Source organism: Agelaius phoeniceus, chromosome 3, assembly GCF_051311805.1.
Source record: "Agelaius phoeniceus isolate bAgePho1 chromosome 3, bAgePho1.hap1, whole genome shotgun sequence".
In the NCBI taxonomy this organism is placed as follows: domain Eukaryota; kingdom Metazoa; phylum Chordata; class Aves; order Passeriformes; family Icteridae; genus Agelaius; species Agelaius phoeniceus.
Window position 1 is genome coordinate 81,147,440 of NC_135267.1, and position 20,336 is coordinate 81,167,775.

Consider the following 20,336-nt stretch of genomic DNA (forward strand, 5'->3'; position numbering starts at 1 on the left):
GGCACACCCCTGGCAGGGTGCAGGTCTCCTTGCAGGCTATAGGGGAAGCCCAGGACGAGAAGTGTCTCAAATGCACAATTCCTGCCAAAGATGGGGGGTGGGCCTGTGGTGATTAACCAGGTGTGTAAAACGAGAGGCTGCCTCCCCCTCTGCCCACTGCTGCTCAGCACTCAGTGGTGGGGAGCAGGAGGGCAGTGCCCCAGCCCAGAACTGTACCTGACACCAGGAAGGATTCCCTCCAGCGCGGCAGCGACAGGGACCGGACACCATTGGAGAAGCTCCCGCGGTAACCAGAGTGCCCGGCGACTTTCTGGACAAGAACCTTCCCACCTGTGTTGTCAATTATACCACTGCAAGGAGGAAACAAAGTGTCTGAGGGGAGAAACGCCACAAAAACCTTCAAAACCCTTCTACAGTGCAAGAGGTATGAAGTGATTCCTTTCACCTTGAAACCAGGGGTGGTGGTGGGGCTGGGATGTCACTACTAAGCCTGCTGCTGAGAAATATTTGTGCTCCTTCCACATAAAGAAGAGCAGTTTGTGGCAAAGTGCTGTCAGGATCTGTTTGCTCTTCCCACTGATCTGCTGGTCCTCTGTTTAGGCTTGACCTAGTTGCACACAAGGAAAAGCTACTGCCTTCTTTACAATTCCTGCAAGCTTGATTGAATGACTCAAGATACAAGCAGAGGTTCTCAGAGGAGCTTTCAAGCCAAACACGTGACAAAATGTGTTTTCTTTGACTCTCAGTATGTGTTTTCTGCAAAAATCCAAGCACGTTTCTGACCCCAGCCTGGAGTAAACTGGACACAATATTTGTGGAAACTGGAGAAAACCTGGCAGGCTCCAGGTGTGGTGCACATCAAATGGTGTTTAACACACACTGTAACATGTACCTCCAGACAAACAGAAATCCTGCAGGGTATGCAGCCTGCTCTGGCATCACCAGGACAGCAGGTCAACTGGGAACCAGCTGCAACTGCAGGGGAGTTGTAGGGCTGGCAGTAATGAGCAGGCAGGAAAATAAGTACTGGGCAGCAAACAGGATGGAAGAGTGTGTTAGAAATGTACTTTGCTGTGGTAATTGTGAGAAGCTGCTGTTGAAATAAATGTATGGAGAAGAAATTCACTGTCTGTGGAATTGCAAGCTAACAAAGCCTAAGCCAGCTGTCAAATAAGAAAAAGTGAAGTTCTCACTGTAACAATACAGCCAGCCGGGCTGCAGGGAGATTGCAGTATTGCTACCAGTATTTTTTAACTTCCCTTTGGGACTAATTCTGCACGCCGAGACACAATTCCCACTGCACACCAGTATGTGAGGGAGGAACTGGCGGCTGGAAAGCCGTCCCCGGGCAGTCATGCCCGCAGCGAGGGCAGAGCTGCAGCCAGGAGGTGGCAGCGCTGTGCACACACAGCTCCTCAGCCTAGGCTACGGGGGAAGTCCCAAAGCCTTCACTATCCCACTTTGCCCGAGATCCCAGGCATTTCACAGAATCGGAAGCACAGCATAGCTCATATAACTCCAAACTAAGTCAATCAGCCTGCAACCTTTTTGGCTGGATGCATCCTGCCTGTGCATCCCAGGTCCAGCTGCAGTGTGTTTTGGTTGTGCGGTTATTCTCCGTTAGAATTTTATGCACATTTTTGCATGGCAAATAAAACTCTGAAAAACTTTTGCTACAAAATTTATGTTACTAATTTCTTTGTGCAGTGTCCTTTTATGTAGCAGGAAAGCACATTACTCAGGCTTTGAAGTCAAGGACAATTAAATTCAAACCCAGAGAACCAAGCCAATCCCAGAAGTATGTGAGTTATATGTATTCATCACTGGTGATATGCCTATTTTTTTCTGAAGACTTATTAGTTGTAGCAGCTCCATCTCTATCTTCCACTTGAATAATAATAGTACAATAGTAATTTGTTATGCATGAATGAGAGATCTGGAAATCTCAAGACACTTCTCCAAAGGTTGAGAAACTTCTTCAAACACAACTAATTTCTACAGAACTATGGGATTGACAGCACTTTGTAAGAATAGATCCATGCCATCGCACATGGAATTTCTCTCAGGTTTTCTACAGCAGCCTGCAATCAAACCTACAAGTGGGAACTGTAAAGAATTTGAAAAGTCAGAATCTCCCTGCACTGAAATGACAATTTTGTCTGAGTGCCTCACTCATTTCAACTCACTCACCTGTGAATTGCAGCATTGCAGACACTGGAGAAAGAAGCATAAATGTCTGTGCCATAAACACGGTGTTTTACATCCTGACATCCCGGAGGGCATTTTGCAATGAATTCTGGATTGATTATCTTCCCCGCCTTGACATCACAATCAATCTGGGGTACATCTGTGAGTGCAAAATCTTGGTCAAGTCAGACTGAATGCTTTCATAGCTGAGAGATCTTGTCATGAAACAGTAAGTAACTGAGTGACAGGGATGCCCTCCTCCCAAGCCTTCATATCAATGGTTTTGGGATACAAGACATCTGTGTCTTCTCCATCTACAACATAACACATTAATAACCCCTATACCAAGGGATGTGGCAGTAACTAAGGACGGAGTAAGGAGGCCTGTGGGTATTTCTGACCTTCAGTGTTTGCTTCTCTGAAGGAAATATCTGTTATGACACTTGGCTGGAGAGAGAAGGAAGTGTAGTCACCCAGCCTGTGGTTAACACGTGGGAAGGAGGGGGTGGGGATGCTTCCCAAGCCTCCCACTGTGCTCATGTAGCTCCATTCCATCTTTATGTCAGGCTAAAGTCACAGCCCATTATCTTGCCCTTAATTTTTAAAACTTTCTGCTGGGTACAATTTACTTTGAACAAGGGATTAAGTGTGTGTTTACAACCTCGCAGCAGGCTTGTTTGTCAGCTACATGAGCAAAATAATCTGTGGACAGAACTGCTCCTGCAGCAGAATAGCTGAAAGTTAAACATGCTAGAGATGCACCACTTGTCTCACACCAATCAGCTACTTGTGCTTTAGTCCATTTCACATATTTATTTCTCTCTCTCTCTGTGAAAACCTTAGTGCTTGCTTTGATCCTTGTGTGGTACCTAATGACCTATGAAGACACATTTTAGCAGTGAATTACAAAATTTTCCCTTTATAAATGTTAAGTGGCAAACACGTTAGTCAATGATTTGTTTTCCATTAAAGAGTCTTTTAGCTAATATATAATGCCATTGACTCTAGACAATCGTGGAGAGTTTCCAGAATATAATCTCACTTTGCACCATTCTTATGCACTGGACGTGTCTGCTGTAAAACAGCCAAAAATTCTACTGAGATCACTTACATAGCTTAGCCTTTTTTGTCTTCTTTGTGGCTTCCTTTGCTGTGTATGTACATGTAAGAAACACACCTAGAACACATAAACATAGTATCAGGAAAAAGATGGACTATCAAGATCAGTCACCACAAGCTCCTCTGCATGAGATTTTGCAAATTTGAATCAACAGGGTGAAAACCTAAAATAGGAATATTTTCAGCCACGTTTAGGTTTCTACTTGGTGGTTAACTTTGCAGTCAAGATGTCATCTGCTGTGGGGAAGTTCTCTGAAGGGGAACAGTTCACACATTCATTCTATGCAACTCACTATCTCAAGATGCCATGGAGTCCATGTGGTCCAGAAAACCACAAAAATATTTCCACAAGCAGTGGGAACTCTTTGTAATTGGTGCAATATGGATGCTAATGAAACAATGTGTTCTGTGCATAAAGCAACTGGGAATTTTGGGAGCCAAAAATTTTTCTTAATAACCATTTGGGAAGGTTTTTCTGTTATTTTGTGTTGTGACATTTCACTCACTGGTGGCAGCAGGTGAGGGATACTGGGCAGCATTACAGACTGTGTGAGGTTCTTGGGTGGCATGTCCCAGCAAGGGCACCCATTTTCTTCAGTAAGCAGGTTTATCATTTGAAAAGTGTAAAATATGCTGTTAATTAAAAGACACATCCCAATATATGCCTGTAGTTTACCATGTTATGTTAACTTGCTAAGTGATGACATATAAAATCTCTTTATTCTCTGTGCTTATCTTATAAGCATTGTATTATGGGAAATGGATAACTTCATTACAAATATCTTGACTTTCCTATTCACCTTTCCCTTCTCTGAGCTTTCAGAGGGAATTGAAACTCTCCGTGATGTGTCAGCTGATCCTTTTATCCTATGTTAAATTAATCTTACTAGAATATGCAACAGAAGTAATTTCTTTCTTTTATGCCCTTCTCCCCCTAGACTTATTGCAGAGAGTTTGTAGACTTAATCACACCTAGAACTTGCTCAAAAGCTAAAGCAGCCTCACACTGTCTGAAGTGACAGTGCAGAGGGGCAGTATTTGGGCCTTTTGTCACTGGTGCAGTTGTGTAACCATGGCAAGATTGTAGTTAGTTAAAAAAAAAGGAAAGCATGAGTGGAAAATAAAGTGCAATATCTCAACTACTTGGAATGTTGCAGCACAATCTAATGTGGGGAAAGTAATCTGGTAATTTATGTAGAAGAACTACATAGATTGCTGTAATGTGAACTAAGAACAACTGTCCTGACAGACTTGAGGATAACAGCTAGAGGGAATATTGCCTAGGAATGTCACAATCAGAGTGTTCATGTAAGATGAATTGCAAGTTCTGGAGTTTCTGCATGTTCCCAAAAAGTGAGATCCTGTCTGACTGCCAGGGGAAAGAAAATAAGACGCATTTATAACCTTTTGGTACCATCTCGTTCATGAAAAGAACAAGAACAGGGAGAATTGAAAGAGCTGATTTTTCTTTAGAGGGAATCTTTACATTACAGGCACTTTTCAGGCCCACCTGATATGGACTGCATGTAACTGGTCATATACTTGGAGATCTCTGCAAGGAATTAATATTTTTTTCTATGCCAAAGTCAAGAAGTTTGTGTAGCCTGTTTCTGAAAAGCTGTGCCAAGGCTTACACCTGCCACTGAGAGCTTCATCAGCCCTGGAGTCCAAAGGGAAGAGAAACAGTCAGTAGCCACTGGACATCCAGGATGAGAGAGTACAGACCCTACAAATTGCAGCGCAACAACTGTACTTACCAAAGAAGGCTGCAATGACTGTGGCCCTCATGGTGAGTGAAGCAAAATCTGGATGAGCACTAAGGAGCACTGAAAAGGAAAAGAAGAGTACATCAGGCTGCATTTGGAGGTAAGGCAGATGACACTGGCATGTTGGGGGCAGAGGGACTGTGTGCTCTTTAACCTTTCACAGTCCTCACATGCTGCATCCTCTTATGACACTTTTTAGAACAACTGATATCCCCAGGGGAGGTGGTATTTGGGCTATCACACTCCCATGGACTAAGTTTTACTTCTCTCCAAAATTTGTCTTTTGCTCCAGAAACCAAGATTTCACATACTTATCGCAGAAGCCAGGGTCAGGAGAGGGCATGGTGGGCATGGACATGTTCTGACATCTATTCAAATCTGTTCACTGCTCTTCTAAGAAATAATCAAAGAATCGTCCTTTCTGCACATCAAAGCACACCAGGTAATCTCACATAGATAAGGAGAACATAAATCCATTTACTCCTGAAAGATGTTGCATGAAGTATTTTGCAATTGTTCCATCATTTGTGAGCCAAATTGCTGGTTTCTTTCATTTTCTGAGGATGTGTATGTGTGTACTTATATGTGAGCACTTGAGATTAAGAGGATTCTGTCAGAACATCTGGAAAACATTTTTTCTGGGTCTGCACACATGGTTTATGACCCCTGCCATCCCTGAAGATTTTGGCCAGGCTACAAGAATTCAAACTTATCAGAGATAACCCCTCTCAGCCCCTCCTGAGCATCACCTGCTGCTTTTGCTATTATTTCATGATTGTTGAGGGAATCCTGTGTTGGGCACTCATAGTTAATCGTAGTCATTAAAGTACTACATAATGTTTGACAAACAGAGTAAAAAGTCTGAAAGGGAGAATATATTTGTCTGTTGTACAGGGAGAATATCAAGGATCAAAATAAACTTGATCTTCAGAGAAACTTATTACAAGTGGAAATGTTTGTTTAAAGAAAAAGAGCTAGCTATCCAGAAAGAAAAGAAGAATGTTAAATAAGAATGATAAAGCTGCATATGATCAAGGAAAGCAAGATATCTGCTTCCTGGAAAAATGGCAGATTTCATCTGATTTCACATAACAATTCATATACTCAGAAGCAGGGCTGTGGTAACCCCAGAAAGAAATTTAGAGAACAAGGAAGATAGAGGAGAGCAAGAAAAAAAAAAAATCTGCATTCTGTCTTCATATAAAATGTTTCCATATTTTTACTTTAATTACTCTTCTTTTTCAAGCAAGCCACATGCTATGAATGAGGATGACTAAAATAGTATGCTAATCTAAACTGAGTTCAGCCAGTTCTGGGTCTATATAATTTATAACTCTTTTTACATAGAGCAGATCCACCTCTGATTTTTACTTCTGTGCTACAGTTGGAGAACTTCAAGTGCCAGGACATACCAACAGTGTCACTTCCTTAGAGAACAATGTCTTTCCTTGGTGATCTCCCTGAAAAAGGTTCCTGCTAGGCTGCTAAAGCTGAAAGTGGCAGAGGTTTCTCAGAAGCCACTGAACTGAATCTGGGGGACATGGAAAGTGGCTCAACACAGTCACTGTGTCCTTCTGAAGGATGATGGGCAGTGCAGCGGGGGTGACCCCAGGCTGTGCAAGCCATATCAGCAAGAGCAGTTAAATGCTGATATTCTGCTTTCATGGTTAGTTTCTATTAAAAAGAGTTGCCCATCTTTTAGAACAAAAATCCACTTTAAGCATTTACTGAAGCTTATTTCTACTGTGAAGCTGTTAAAAGAAATAGCACCAAGATGTAGAAGAGTGCTCAGAGAAACAGCTCAGATGCTTTTCTCCTCCCTCTTATGTTTCAACCCACTAACACATCAGAGGTATCAAACAATTGCTCCCCTTCAGTGAATTCTCACTTTAGGTCAATCACAGAAAAAGAAGAGGCAGAATAAGAGCTGCAATTCATTTGCAGAACTACCATGCACCATTAAAGATTGTACTGACACTGGCTTAGACTTTGCAAAAGACATCTTAATATGAGCATTCCCAAAATTTGCAGTGAATAAATTCAGCATTGGCATTTTTATTTAAAGAGATCTGTGTGGATTTTTCCTGGCAGTATTTGGCTTGGTGCTGAGATGTTTTTCTCCACCAGTTTAATTACAGTAGAAGAGGTCTGATATGGTAAAGCATCCATGTAAAATCTGGCTTCATGGGTGGGCTGCTGTGTGTTGTGTGGGGAGAGTCCAACGCTGCCTAACTTTTCCTGTCTTACAAAACATGTAACCACTTGTATCACCAGGGCTGCACAAGATTTCCCACTGCTTCCTGAAGACCCTGCTGTCCCCAGCCCTACTGTCCCCAGCCCTGCTGCCCCCAGCCCTGCTGTCCCCAGGGCATGGCCAGCTGCCCCAGGAGCCACCCCAATCCTCTTGGATGTCAGAACCCTAGGCTTGGCTGCAGTTGCATTCTCTGCCTAGTTGGCTGGTGGGAATTTCTCTTCAAGGCAACAGAAAGTGGGCTTTTGTTCCTAAATTATTATGAATTCACTGTGGAAAGAAGCCAGTAAATCTAAAAGGATTTAAGGCTTAAAGCCTGTCAGGGGCTCAGCAGAGTTCAGCAGATCCCTTAGCCTGCAATAACAGATGTTTATCAATAAGAAAGATACTGGAAGCATTTAGACAAGGTGGTTAGATTTGCTTAACAGCTTTGTTGTCACAGCTAAACAGAAAAACATCTTATTGTGGACTCTGTATCTGCGTTAGTGCTAGTATCCTCATGGAAATAAATTATATTAGTAAAGAAACTTGGTTTTGCCACTATAATAATTTCTGCTATATTTCTACTAGTTTTTGCCACTATAATAATTTCTGCCTATCAGGAGAAATGCACAGACATCCTGTGACACAGCCCTGGTGACAGTACTCCAAGGGGTGGTCCTGGCCTTCAGACCGTGGGCTGTCACATGGGGAAATGCACAGGAGGATTTACATTGCTGCCTATTAAGTGTCAGGCACAGAAGCTCCAGGCTTTCTGTAGTGGGAAGTCTGTGTGCATTCATTGTTTTTGGGGCCTAGGGTGTCACCTGATTTAAGCTGTGTGAGATCTCCTATACTGTGCACTAGCATGGCATCTGCTCCTTCACACTGCTAAAGGGAGCAACAGCTTGGAAAAAAGCAGTGGGTTTTTTGTTCCTCTGGGAAGGAAAGGGAAAGCAGGGCTCCAATCCATGCTTACAACAGACTTTTTTAGTCAGTGTAGATCCACTGAGAGGTCTGGGGATGTTTTATCTGTAAGTCAAAAATGGCACTTCGCTATTAAATACAAAGTTGCACTTCCTTTGTTCCTTTACAAAATGAATAGATCCCATTAAAACAAACTGAAAAGTTTCTACTTTTTATTATTATGGAGCATGAGTTTTGCTGAGACTTCTAATCAGATTTCTGTTAAGGCAGTACTTACAGTCCCAGTCAGAACTGGGAAGTAGTGACTACACACTATTAAATCTCCCAAACTGTATGCTGGATCTCTGTTTATCTGAGTACCTTTTACCACCTGAATCTTTCAGACTGTCATAACAGAAGTTACCTTTATGCCAGAGAAGCTGTTACATATGCATTACATTAACATGTGCTTCAATTCCTGCTAAGTACAAATGTACTAAGAAGTATCTCCTTCAGTGTTTCCCAGAGCTGCTGATATTTTACCTTTTAAAATCACAATCCTTTTTGAAAGAATTCTGATTACTTTTTCCTGACCACAAACACTTGAAAACTCTTGAATGTTAGTGAAGAGACAGAATTAGCAAGCTATTCTTTCTGTGTATAAAGTAAGATTTTTTTATACTGACCTTTTATTAGCAACTTGACTTTTATAAAGATCTGAGAGAGCTGCTATGTACTACAAATAAACAGATGGTTTAAATGCACATAATTGTTACTGTATGGCAAAGTGCAATATTTTCTGGAGGAAGTGCAGATTATAAGTCCTTGATTTTTGGTGTCTGGCTCTGCTGTCCGTTCCATGTGCAAGCTGAAATTCTTTGCTAGTGCCATGTGCTTTGCCTCTGCAGGAGTAAGCAGTTTATCTCCTGTAATCTCCTGTGCCACAGAAATTAATTTGTATACTCTCTTTGTACCACAATAGTGTGTGTCATTGTTTCCCTTTTCAAGGGGTTCTAATATCTCAGCAACACTGGCACCATAAAGAAAAACAGAAGTGGACTTTGTCTGAAATCTATTTGAGCAAGGAGCATGGAATTAGCAGCAGGATCTCTAAGCACTGTGGGTTGAGTTAAATATGTGCCCTTTATGGGAAAATCAAGTGGGTTTGGTGTAGGTGTGAGTAAATTGGTTAGGATAAACAAGAGCTGATCATCATCTTCTAGAGGAAAATATTTTAGATTTTTTTGTTTTTGCTGTTGTCACTTTTAATTTTTTTTTATTATTGTTTAACCCTTTCTTTGTTTCATGCTCATACTCCGTACCCATGGCATTGTACCTTGTTTGGCAGTGCAAGAGCTGTTTGTTTTGGAGCACGCAGGGTGATAGGACTAGCACTTGCCACATGTGATTTAGTTTCACCCTGTTTCTTGTCAGAGGGATGAAGTTATGTACCCTCAGTGCACTGTGTTGCTCTGAAAGTCTGTACATCAAAAAAAAGTATCTAAAAGTGGCTGTTTTTTGAAAAACTGCAGGTACTGAGTTTTGTTGAGACAGAAAGGTTGAATTGATAGCTATAGCTCATTATGGAGGCTTAGGCTGACCTGTAGGTGTACCAGGCCAGGTCACAAAATGCAAGATCCAAGGTGCTATTTTGTGAGGTGAGCTTGTCTGTGTGGGAGGATAGACTTTACTCTTTGTGTGGTCTGAAATAGAATATATGCATCCAGGAATTAAAAAATATCATAGACTTCATCACCCGCTGCTGTAAGAAAAGGTGAATGAATGCTCACCTTTCATATTTCTTCTGTGATGAGGAAAACATGGGTCCAAATTCCCTGAGGCCGTGGCAGTTATCCCTGATTAAGTGTTCTCACCACTTGCTTCTTATGACAAGACTTTGATGGCTGCCACATAATGTTTTAAATGGTGCCTGCTTTGCTTAGTGAGGCTCCTGACTCTCAAAAGGGCTGTGGGGACTGCTGGTAGCCAGTACCTCTTGTGGGGTACCAGTCAAGTCACTCTCAAGTCATTGAAGTGAGGCATGGGTGGATTCAGAGGTCTGAATTCTACCTAAGTTGCACCTTGGGCACAGGAGCAATTTTTTTTCTGAGGTGGTTGAACAAATGTTTATATGCAGGTTGGCAAGAGGAATTTAGTTCAAAATAGCTCTCATTCAGGTAGGTATAATGAAGAGATGATATACCTAAAAATTTAGAGACAAATAGAAACATGTAAGCAGCCCTGCGGTACTCATTTTGTGTTCATGCAATACCCTGAGATTAAAACATAAGTTTGAAGTAACAGTGATGATGACTTCTCTGCTTTCTACAGAGCTCTTTCAGAAGAAGGTAATTTATTTAAGACTAGAGTGTGATTTAACTTGCCAGACCTTTCTCAGAGTTTAAATAAAACCGCAATGATTATACATTTTCATCTGTCTCAGCAAGAAAACCATCAATTATGTTGGTCTGACCTGCCCCTTCCAGCAAAGGAAGAGATACATTTAGAATATGTCACCCACCCACAGAGAAAATATAATTTGGACTGTCTGGATTATGATTTCTTTGGGGGCCATTACACTGTACTTTCCTGATTTCTGCTAATGTATTATGCTTTAATTTTTCATTTTGATGCACAGCTTTCATGCTTCATTGGGAATTGCTGTTTGCTTAAACCTGTGAATCCCTGTCCAGAAAACTTCCTCCCTCTGTTCTCCTCCCCACCATGGCTTTTGTCTGCCCCACTCACTCTCAGGCAAACTTTTTCTACTTTTCTAGTTTGACTATTACTTCTGCTTAACATCATTCAGACCCCAGCCAGGTGCCATCAATCTCTGGCACTGCAATTTTCCCAAGAAATAGAGGGCAGAGGAAAGTACTTGCAATTCAGCAGTGCCGGAGGGCTGTGCTAGCTTTGTAGCATGAGATTTGTGGCCACAATTCTTTTTTTTTTTTTTTTTTAGAAAATGTGCCATTTTCTATTTTCAACAAATGGTTTAAACAAGTCAAAGTGACTTTTTAAAGTGCAATACATGGTTTCTCAGATTGGATGCACAATAAAGAGCACTGAGTAACCATGCTATTGTGCTGCCTGCAAACTAAGTGTTGTGTGTCAGAATTCCCCTGAAGGTACATATTTAGTCTAAAAGCAAGGAATTTCTGTTAAAGGCACTGAAAAAACTGCACATAACCCTGGGGATGGTTTTGGAATTTCTGTAGCATGTTCAAACAAAACAACATATTTTTTTTAGGTGGAAACTTAGAAGCAGAAATTTAGAGAAACTGTAGGATGTTTACTCTCTCCTTAAAGCTACACATAACCCTTTACTACAAAAGTGAATTATATGTCCAGATCAAAAGCCAAACTCATCCTTAAGCATGCTAGTAAATTTATATAACAGCTTACAGAAAACTTTTATAGATCCAGTATCTCCTACAGTTTGTATTACTAGTGATATCCCATGCCAAAGCCAAGGACTGGTTGGATAAGGATTCAGAAAATATTTGTAATTAAAAAAAAATAAAAAAAACCGGAGCTACCCTGGCATTTGGCACTTTTTGAAGTAAGGCAGGAAGTGATGGAATTAATTTATGTCTAGTAATGACAACTTGATCAAGGAAACATCTTTCACAAAAGGTCTTCAACAAGTCAGGAAGCATGGGAATGCTGTAGAAAGCATTTTGTAAAGCTAAGCTGAAATTCAGTTCTCTGAACTTCAGTAAATTGAAGTTAAGAAATTAACTTTGCAATCTCTTAAAAATGATAGTCTTGTGCTCCTTGCACTGCATAATATTTTCCTTTTTATATTTTGTACTTTAAAAAAATATTATTTCTTCCTAATTGCATTACTTCCGTTTGAAAATGTTTTCTCCAAGCCTTCTCAGTTAAATATCTTTCTGATACCGTTAGTTTAGAAAAAACCAACCTGTGCAACAAGGGAGGTTGCTACCAAAGGCAAAGCAGAAAACAACCCCAAATCACCTTCTGCCCCTCAGTCATCTTGTACTGCTGCTTTGTTGGGACCTCCCAATGGCTTGCCTGCTTGCAGGGTCAGCTGCTGAGGGCCAGGATGCCCAGCCCCACATCCCAGGATGTTCTGCATGGCCACGCTGCCCATGGCCCTCCCCAGGCAGTGGTCATTGCTGCTTTGGCTCTAGACTGCTCCAGCTGTATCCTCCCAGCTCCTCTGCAGCCCACCTGCAACCCAACAGGGCACTCAGGCTGATATCTCTCACCTGATGGGGCTGTTCTGGGGAGCTGTTTGAAAACCTGTGAGTAGCGTTTCCATTTTTTGATGACTGAAGAAGACATCTGAGGGCTCCAAGCTGCTTTTGGGAGGAAAGTGAGCTAGGGATTGGAATGAGTGCCAGCATCATAAATGAGGCTATTAGGGGTTGTGCTGGTTTCCTGGAGACATGCTGTTGGTGGAGGTGCTGGTGAGAGACATGACACAGTGAGGGCCAAGCTGTGCAGCCTTATGGCAGGTGTGTGCTGGCAGCCCTTGGCAACTGGCAGCACTGGTCTCTCTAACATATGGGGCGTGTGGACAACATGAGGAATAGCTAAGCTTCCAAAACTACATTCCTCAGTATCTGAGTGCCCTGGAGGGGAAATGAAAAGCTAGAAAACATGGTGGCAGAGCAAGTGGCCTTCAGAGCCCAGTCCTGGATACTGTGACAGTGTAGGTACAGCCAGAAATTGCTGAGATATGTGCCTCAGAACCAGGCTAACACTGTTTTACTAATTTTGCATATTAGAGTATTTTAAAACCTGCTGTTTTGCATAGAGGTGGATCAGAGGATTCTGTTTCTGAGAGACCAAGATCAAAAAAGGAAACTACTTGGACTGGAAGCAGGAACTTACAATTTGTGGGCTTTTGTTTTGAAAACAAATGAAGCCTACAGTCCTGAGTATTGCATAATCTACTTCCATGCTCAGGAAATTTGAACTATGGCTTTAGGAGATTACCATATGAGCTTCTACTTCAAATTTAATTATTGCCTAACCTATGTATTTCTTTCTACATACAGATTTCACTGACAGGAATAGAAGATGTAGACCATGGAAGACTGAGTTTCTGTCCCACATTACCACCTCTTTTGAGATGCAGTTTGGTGGAAAGGCTTTCTCCAAAACAGGGTGCAAGCAGGCTTTTATGACTTATGTGGTGTCAATATTTGCCCTTATAACATTAGTACAAAGTTGCTCCGTTGGATCTACTCTAAACTTCTCTAACCTCTCACCCCCTCATCTGGACACTCCTCTCCTTCCCATGCAGCCTCATTTCCAAACAGCCTCTTTCTTTCTGTGCTTCATGTCCTAAAACTTCTTCAACCAAGCCCAGAAGGACAAAATTCTCAAGTGTTGAAGATGCATTGCAGAAGAGGTGAGAAGGATGGGCTCACACCAAGGCAAGCAGGATGGATTCCCATCATCCTCAGCTGGCTGGCAGCTGTGAAAATACCCCTGTAGTCAGGGAGTTCTTACCCTTTTGTAGCTCTGACTCACTGAAGTTGTCCACAGCCAGAATACACAGCCCTGCTGCCAGCTTTCCTCTATGTCTCACCCCTGTTCGATGGGCTGAAGGGTAAATGATGTATTTGGAGGAAACAAGAAAGAATGGAGCCTTCTGAGTCCCTAAAGGAACCTGGCAGGGAGATCGAGAGGCACAGACATGGCTGTGTCCAAACTTCCCTGTAAATGAGTGATTTTTGAGAGGTAAAAATTTCCACAGTTTTGTGTACAAGCCTGAAGGTGTTGGAAATCCCCAGATCATCCTGGTGGGGACATTAAAGGACTGCATGAAGCTACACAAGAACATTCAGAATCTTCCCGAAAATTTTGGCGCATGTGTACCTGTCACTTGGCGATTCTGTGCCTTTTTCATATGAAACAAGCTGCCAGCTGAAGCACTACTGCTGGCTGCTGTGTTACATGTGTTCTATTTACAAAAATATTTTATAAGGTGATAGGCTGAGCAACAGTTTGCAAATGCAAGCTGAATGTATTTTTTATATCTGTGTCTGTGGGATGCTCAGTAGAATGAGGCACATTAAGGATAAGTAACACAGATTGTGTTCTTAATGTGCCACTGACCTCTTAATGCACTCTGAAGTTCTGGAGATAAAGCAAAGATAGGATGGACTTCTTGGGCACTAGAAAGTCAGTTCAGCCACTACAGCAAGACTGATGTTAAGAACTGTTTAAATCTAGATAATTTGAATGAACAAGATATGGTTATAAACACTCTTCTGAATGGAATGTGTTTCCAGTTCAGGAAATGAGATATAGATTTGGGTGTTCTGCTTAAAAGGGGAAGAAAAAAGCTGCAGATAGTAGGGGTTTTTTACCTTTTTTTTTGTTGGTTTGTTTGTTTGTGGGTTTTTTTGGTTTTTTTTGGTTTTGTTTTTGGGGTTTGGTTTTGTTTATTTTTTGTTTGGTTGGTTTTTTAAATTAAAATGGTTTTTCATGAGAAATATTGGTGCTTCCAAGCTGTTGGGAAATTTTCTTTCTGGTCAACACTTTCTGTTTGTTTGGGGTTTTTTTCCAGGCCTCAGTCGCTGAAAAATGAGCCCAAAGAGGAAAGGCAGCCCAAGGCAACCCAGCTAAGTCCTGCTGGAGAGGAGAACAGAGAAGATTGCCTCTCTAACAGAGAAGATGAGGGTGAGCTGGCTGCAGAACGAGGGAATGGGCTCTGTTCTCTGCTGGCAGGGCAGCTGTAGAGGATGTGGTAGCAGCCCTCAGACAGCACTAAAGCTGCCCCAGAACAGAGTTAGGTGCAGAATATTTGCAGAGCCAGAGCAAACACTTGGGTAGCTAGCCCATGAGTGCCATGCTGCCAGGACTGCCCAAACCTGGCAGCTCCCGGTGTCTGCAAGGGGCAGCTACACCCACACAGGCTGCAATGACAGCTGGCCAGTACAGCTACCCCACAGGCGCCTTTGGAGCCGACAGAATTTCAGGAGATCCTGACTTCTCTATGGGCCACAGTGCTGGAAGAAAAGTTCATCAGTTCATGCTCCGGTTGTATCTGAACAAGCCCCTTCACATCCCTCTTTTTGCATCAGCTTGCTTTCCACCGGGCATCATCACAAAGTACTTTTACTCCTGCCCGGGCTCACAGCACTGCCTGCAGCCCCTTTGGGCTGGGGGCTTACAGAGTTCACAAGGGTGATGCAGGCTCTGGCAAGACAGACAGGCAGAGTTTAATTTCCTAACAGATACGATCTAAACAGCCACAGATTTTCTGGGCATTTCTGCGCCTTTCTGAGCCTCTCGTGTGGCAGCGGGAAGCTGTGCTGCCTGTGCAGCCTTTGCCCCGGTTTTCCAAGAGGGAAAAATGTGCAGCAAATAAAGGAACTGGGATGCAAAAGAGTGGCAGCTGCTTTAGGACTGTTAGAGAGGCTCTTTTACGGACGAATGAACCGTCAATTTGTAGTAAGACATTGTTTTCTAAACATAGCATGAAAACTGTTATCTTGCCTGGCTGGTCATTAGAAGAGAGATAATTATAGTCCCTGTGCGACAGCCGGGCCCAGAACAGGGGCTGCATTGTCCCGGGTCCCAGCTGAGCTCCAGCACAGCCTCCCCAGGCAGCGCTGGGACAAGGGGGCTCCTTGTGACCCGGCAAGTTCAAAAGAGGAATTGAAGTGCTCTAAGTAGGTGTTAAGCACCTATTTCTCTCTCCGACTCTGGACTTTAAAATCTACTCCACAAGAGAAAGATGTGGAGGAAGGGCAGATCTGCGACTACTGTAGCTGCATCCTCCCTGTTTTTTGTACAATACATTCTATGATTATTATTTTTCTTTTATTAAATGAAGAAATCAGCCCCCAAACCACCAGTTTTGCGGTTCTGTGTTTCTGTTTTTCAACACAGATTAATGGAATCTGTATGGTGGACAGGTTTTCAGAAGGAAAGGCATATTATATGTTCAGTGTCCACTTCCTGAGGCCTGCATGAGAAACTTACACCTCAGCTGATGCTGCAGCAGGCTGGAGGAGTCCTGGTGTGTACCCAGAGCTTCAGGGGGCCAGAACATCCCTCCAGGACTGCCAGGAAATACCAGACTTTTGTTTTTCATTACCCATGCAGAAAAGACCCTGCCACCCCAGCCAATTGCAATGGGCCAGCACGCACCTTGCAGCTCTGGCCCCTGCCCGTGCCAGTCCCACTACACAGGCACTTCATGTCTACAAGTGCCACAGCACTGGTTTTTTCAGGAATACAGTCAGAGTTGCAGGTAGTAAACTGAGTTATCACTTTTGTTTACTCATTTCAACCAGGTGCTTTAAATGACTTACCTATCAACACTTAAACTGAAAGAGAGTAGGTTTAGATTAGATATTAGGAAGAAATTCTTCACTGTGAGGGTGCTGAGGCACTGCCACAGCTTGGCCAGAGAAGTTGTGGATGTCAGGTGAAGGGTTTTCTGACCAGAGCTTTATTTGTGGTTCAGAGAGGGAAAGAAAAAAATTCTCCAGGCAGACCAGATACAGTCAAGTTTTTGATGCCATTGTTACATAAACATTGGTTTTATTTTTAGCAATGTTTTCTAAGAAGCAATGGCCAGAAATAATAAATAATTCCAACATTTCACATGAAGTAATTGGCCTGGTTTTCAGCTTCAGTGTTCACTCTGTGGCTCAGGTAGTGCCCTTTTAGAAATACTCCAAATAATTTTGACCAAAAAGAGTTTAATAATTAATTTCTTACTACTTCTGTGAAAGTCAGTAACTAGGTGAAAAAACAACACCTTGTTAATGCCTCCTTTAAAGGAAAGGCTTTTGTAGGATCTTATCCTTATTAGACAAAAGAGAATCCAAGAGGAGTATCTTTGTAGTATTCCAAGTGTGAGGAAACCTGGTGTAGCTAGTAAAACTGCTTGGTTCAACCAGTCAGTGGTAAGTGCTGTAATTATAGCACTGGGGAAAGTAGTGTCTTACATTAAGTAATGGTAGGAACAATTAAAGACCAAGTTAAGAACATAATATTACTACTACAGGTGGAAACACAGTATTGGCAGTACATTCAAAATTTCTTCTTAAAAAAATACTTTTTATGTACTGAATAACTGCAAGACAGGAAGTCCTTTTTGTCATCCCAGTGAGAACAACCCCAGCAACTCAAAGGATTGAGTAAAATATGCAAGCAAAGTAAGTCTGTTTAATATAAGACACTAACTTAGTATTTGAAAATCAATGTTTGTAATGCAGTTATTTTTGCTTGAGTTCTCTTTGCATCTCTGAAGGAGATCAGTCTTACAGCCACGACTGTCATTCAAGTGGTGAACTGAGTAAAGTGTGAAGAATATGGTAACACAGAAAAACATAGATTTTCTTTGGGTGATTGCAAAGTGTTTTTAACTTCAGTATGTATATAGGAAAACACAAGTTATAAACATATACAACTCCATGGCTTTTCTCAGTAAAACGTATTTTAAAAGACATCTAAACAAAATTTCCTCTGTGTGTGTTTTCTTGTTTTGATGTTTTGTTTAAATTTGGGAGAGGTTAGAGAAAAACCAGTGTGCTCTAAGGAGGACTTGCCTCTGTAATGTGTAATTTTGCTTTTTGCTCTGAATGTGGTGTAGTTCCCATAAACTCTAGGAACAGAATATTAACTAGAGTTGATATTTAGCTTGGGGCATTTGGTTCGTGTTTGTACTGGTTGGAGAGAAATCACATTTTGAAGAGACTTATCAAGACTCTAATCTCTCTGCAGAGAGCTGAGTGGCTGTGGCAGGCTTGACAATGCTATTCATTTTTGGAGCCTCACCACCAAAACAAGCACTCAGCACAAAAGGATGTATGGAGTCTAGGCTACTGTACTGTTCATACATCTGTATCTATCCGTTACCAAAGAGTTCACAACACAGAAACACACATCCCTGGAATAATACCATTTTCCACTCTGTGCCTTGGAGATTAGTATTCCCCAGTGTCAGGTAGTGTTTATTAATGACACACCTTCCTATGGATCAAAAAGAGTTTGTGAAAAAGTCTTGAAACCAGAACAGTTTTAAACTGAGGAACAAATTGCATTGTCTACCACAAACTATTTGAACAGAAGGCTTGAATAAATGTCTATTGGTGTGTGGCTTATATACATCATTCTTTATCACATAGTTAAGCCCTTGCTGTTTAGGCAGTGAGTATATGTGTCCACTTTAACAGCAGGGGCTTAATGCTTTCATAAATACTTTATGAAGTATATTTGAGTAAAGTACAGTTTCATTCTACATTTATGTCTTCATCTTCTTAGGTCTTTGATCCTAAGCACACAGCTGGAATGCTAAATAAAACATCATGTCCCTTCAGTTTCTCAGCACTGAAAACATTTAACTATTATCAACAGGCAAAAAGCACAACTTCCCCCTCTCCCCCCTAAATAAATATAGCAGAAAAACAACATCAGAATTACCTTGCTTGAGGTGAGCAACTTTTTATTCCTTTTCTCCACACAGTATGAAAGTGGGTTTTTTTCCAAGCTTTTCTGTATCCCAAACTCCAGCCAACATTATTCTAGAGAAGGAGAGGCAGGCAGCAGAGGGAGGCCTGGACACCTTTTTTCTTTCAGAGAGGAGCTAATCAAACATTCCCATCAAGCTCCGAGCTCTGTGAAAGGCACATTGCTCTCTCTCCCCCCCTCCCTCCCTCTGCTCCTCTCTCCCTCTCTGTCTCACTGTCTCTCTCTCTCTGTCTTTCCCTCCTGCACACACAGACTGCAGAGCTCCTTACACTGATTTAGCAGCTGAATTAGGCGGTCCTATTTTAAATATATGTTCCCTCCCACATATTTTTGGTAGGGATTTCTATGCTCCTTTTGCACTAGCCTGTCAGATTTGTCAAGTTTTTCTCTTTTGGGAAGTGAAGCTTTACTCAGCTGATGTTGTGGCTCATTTTTTTCAGTCTCCTCGTGCAGTTCAGCACTGTGGTGAAATGACTAGAGCTAGTAGATGAGAGTAAACCACACAGCCTTAAAGATTATAGCTACCAGATTAGTTAGATGCAGTTCAGGTTTAAAGAGAAAAAACATCTTTTGAAGAGCCAGACTGTGATGTCTTTACTTACATGAATAGCATCGTATTCTCCCAGCAGTTTCCCTGAAGACAGAGGATTAGTGACAGAATAACTCTGCGAGTCTGGGCACAGAGAAGTAGAAGTGTGGCATGAGGGTTCTTTCTGATGAAGTTGGATGTGAGGATTTAATAAAATGCTCTCAAAGGCTAATAAACTGGTATTTTTTAAGTGTGACCTGGCCAAATGAGGTATACGAAAGGACTAGTTTCTTTAAGTATCTGTATGCACATCTCCTAAATTTCTTGGGTAACTTTAAGAAGAAAAATGTATTAAGATAACCAAGATCATAGCATTTATGGGGTTATCACAGGAAGTGCTGGTATCTTATTCCAGGATACTAGAATGTAAACTATAATTTGCAATTCCATTTAGGTATTTGGAAGTGTATAGAAACATCCATGGGTGAACATACACTGTTTAATCTAAGATCATTATGGATGAAAAAAAAATCTAGTATAAATACAGGAGATTGACTTCAAAACACACATTAGAAAGACATATAATTCCTGATTTAACAGTCTCCTAAATGCCTTTAGTTCAAAGGGAAGGTGATTACCTGGTACTTGTAAATATCTACTCCAGTACCTTCAGAAACTGTGTAACAGCTCAGCATATTAATAAACAGTACAATATCAAAAGTTTTCAACAAGCTCCAACTGTGTTACTAAGATATAATGATCCATAATTCATTTGATACTCTTAATACAGGAGCTCTGGCTTGCCATGGTGAGTCCATGCAAGGCAGGATGCACTAGACTGGCAAAAAAGCCTCTTCAGACAGCAAATCTGTTAGCAGTTCTACCTAGAAGATCAACAGAAAAAACCTGACAAACCACCCCCCACTGCCCCATATATTATTAATTCAAGTTAACAATTTCAGAATATCATTACCTTTTTTATAAGGCTTTGTGAGGTTTAATTATTCAGATAATGAGGGACAAAAAGACCAAGACCTTAGGACTACAGGTTTAGAGGTACATAGGTACAAGGGGACAAATATCTAACTACTGGGGTTCTGTAGCTAAGTGGCTATGTGCCACTTCCCAG

General features: G+C 41.7%; 1 protein-coding gene and 1 long non-coding RNA gene across 8 annotated transcripts in view; one reads left to right on the plus strand and one right to left on the minus strand.

Annotated features, from left to right (window-relative positions):
* VIT (vitrin) overlaps window positions 1-18,890 on the minus strand; it is a 56,289-nt gene extending 37,399 nt beyond the window's left edge. For 2 of the 6 annotated variants that reach the window (XM_077175723.1, XM_077175722.1), the window contains exons 1-5: window positions 18,631-18,890; window positions 5,064-5,132; window positions 3,299-3,364; window positions 2,191-2,347; window positions 217-350 (exon numbers count right to left, since the gene is read on the minus strand). In XM_077175723.1, coding sequence (XP_077031838.1) covers window positions 217-350; window positions 2,191-2,347; window positions 3,299-3,364; window positions 5,064-5,094 — 388 coding nt within the window. In that variant the 5' untranslated portion in view covers window positions 5,095-5,132; window positions 18,631-18,890. The remainder of the gene's footprint in view (window positions 1-216; window positions 351-2,190; window positions 2,348-3,298; window positions 3,365-5,063; window positions 5,133-18,630) is intronic. The other 4 variants (XM_077175726.1, XM_077175724.1, XM_077175725.1 and 1 more) reach the window with 2 other exon arrangements.
* Window positions 3,028-17,576, plus strand: LOC143693586 (uncharacterized). Of its 2 annotated transcripts, none has more exons than XR_013181429.1 (4): window positions 3,028-5,172; window positions 5,365-5,514; window positions 13,239-13,926; window positions 14,759-17,576. It is a non-coding gene; the product is annotated as an uncharacterized LOC143693586 (long non-coding RNA). The 2 variants fall into 2 exon arrangements; XR_013181430.1 differs by having other exon boundaries at window positions 13,239-13,594.
* Window positions 18,891-20,336: the final 1,446 nt, after the last annotated feature.